At 38.2% G+C, this 2,269-nt stretch overlaps 1 protein-coding gene across 1 annotated transcript in view; it reads left to right on the top strand.

The window, feature by feature from the left end:
* Positions 1-2,269, top strand: part of LOC106879338 (cytochrome P450 3A21) — a 113,051-nt gene that overhangs the window by 18,356 nt on the left and 92,426 nt on the right. The window contains exon 5 of the mRNA XM_052976881.1: positions 824-957. Within this exon, the coding sequence (XP_052832841.1) occupies positions 824-957 (134 nt within the window). The remainder of the gene's footprint in view (positions 1-823; positions 958-2,269) is intronic.

Here is a 2,269-nt window from a genome sequence, read left to right on the forward strand (position 1 = left end):
ATATATATATATATATATATATCATAAGGTACAGTGTATATTTAAATACAAAGGAGGAATCCACTCAAGGGATGCCTTACGCTAGAAAGAACAGCTAGGTTCTAGAACCACAAAATTATGGATAAAATGCCGAAAGGGACGAAATGACACAAGGCCATAGAGGGACAGGACTTTTGAGGAATAGGGCCATAAGGAAACGGACACAGTGACACACGGCCGTAGTGACACAAGGGTCATTCTGATAGAACACCAGCTTCAATGGTTTACTCTGCAGAACACATTGATTCATATTGGCTGGTTTTTATTTAATCCACTTCAGAAAGGGATGAAAGTTAAAAGCAATCAAAAATAGAGACAACAAGCAAAGGTCGAAATACAGGGTTTGTTTTCTTTCTTTGAAATGTACCTATATGTTTTTGATATAGACAAACTTGCACATACATACATACATACATACATACATACATACATACATACATACATGTTATTGTTGTTTCCTTGTCGTCATCGTCGTTGTTTAACACTAAGTCAGCAGGGACTGAATAGATCCGTGATCAAACATGTACCAGCCATGACCACTCTGACTGTGTGTTAGTGTGCATGCATTGAGGCTTGATGGCATTATCCAATAAACCTGATCGCCATGCATTTTAAGAAAGCATGCTGTAATTTGAGATATTAGGGCAACATTACTAGCAGTTTGAGTGAAACCACATACAGTCCTTGGGTGAAGAAATAGAAAAATTTGATTTCATTTTCCTTTCTCTTCCTATTTGATTTTTGTAAAAAAAAACTCACGATTATATCAAATGTTCTCTTCCAGTTGCTTTGCCCTCTTCTGGAAAATTCATAGCAAAGTCCGGATTGGTAAAATTCCTTATTGGGAAGCAATTCTTCTTCAGGAAGTTTTGCAAGAAACTAATAGAAGAACGAAAGAAAATTCCAATGGATAGTAGCGTAAGTTTTTCTTTTATTCCTTTACTTGTTTCAGTCATTGGACTGCGGCCATGCTGGGGCACCAACTGGAAGAATTTTAGTCGAATAAATCGATCCCAATATTTTTCTTCTTTTCAAGCCTTGTACTTATTTTATTGGTTTCTTTAACTGAACCACTAAGTTACTGTGGCATAAACACACCCACACTGGTTGTCGAGTATACACTCACACACATGCACACGCACAGATGCACACACACATATACACACACACATGCACACACACACACATATGCCGTGGGCTTCTTTCAGTTTCCATTTACCAAATCCACTCGAAAATCTTTGGTCGGAATGAGGCAGTGGGTAAAAGACACCTACCAAAGCTGCAATACAGTAGGACTGAACCCAGAACCATGAGGTTAAGGAGCAAGCTTCTTACCACACAGCCACTGCTGCACTTAAGTTCTGTGTGTTATTTAGAAATAGCAGCTAAATGTTTTCTAAGTCACACTTTTTCAAAAATTAAATAAAATGGAAGCTTGATGAATAATGTTTGGTTTCTATGGCGCTTTAGTTACTGAAACCACCTCAGCCCTGAACGGGATTCCAGTCTGCTAGAAAATACGGTCAGCCGAATCTCCCTCAAATCACATCCTATTGTCATGATAAAAAAGGAATGAGAGAACAAAAGAATATAGGGATGAATACATAATTCTGTTATTCCTTCACTAGAGTAATTCCTTGTACTTTGGCTATCCTGGGGCCGATCATACAAGTCCTAGTATTTAGATTAGTTAGGTAGTTAATCGATCTTTCTGAAAGTGCCGTTGCCTCTTGCTTTAAAGGGACATAAATCAACACAACATTTTACAGCCTAGGCACAAGGAAATTATATGACCATAACTGGAATGCGTTAAAAAAATGGAAGTACTGCCTCGGGGACTAGCGCGCATATGGCTGGTTACCTGGTTACCATGACATATAAATGACCAAGATCATAACACTGTTCCTTAAAGGGCCACCGGTCTGTTGCAGGGTTACTCATTTACAGCTGAATGAACTGGAACAAAATGGAATGAAATGCTTTACTCAAGAACACAACGCACTTCCTGGTCCAGGAATCGAAATCACGATCTTGTGATCATGTGTGCAACACACTGACCACTAGGGTATCTGCCTTCATTCATGTAGTCAATCAGGTTGGTAATGGCAAATATAATGGCCAATTTTAAGGTCTCTATTAAAAATGAAAAAGCCCATGATTAAGACAATTATTTATTCGTTACCATAATTTCCATTAACATAATTTCCTTCCATCTGTCAACAAGCTTATA

Source organism: Octopus bimaculoides, chromosome 26 (assembly GCF_001194135.2).
Source record: "Octopus bimaculoides isolate UCB-OBI-ISO-001 chromosome 26, ASM119413v2, whole genome shotgun sequence".
Lineage (NCBI taxonomy): Eukaryota > Metazoa > Mollusca > Cephalopoda > Octopoda > Octopodidae > Octopus > Octopus bimaculoides.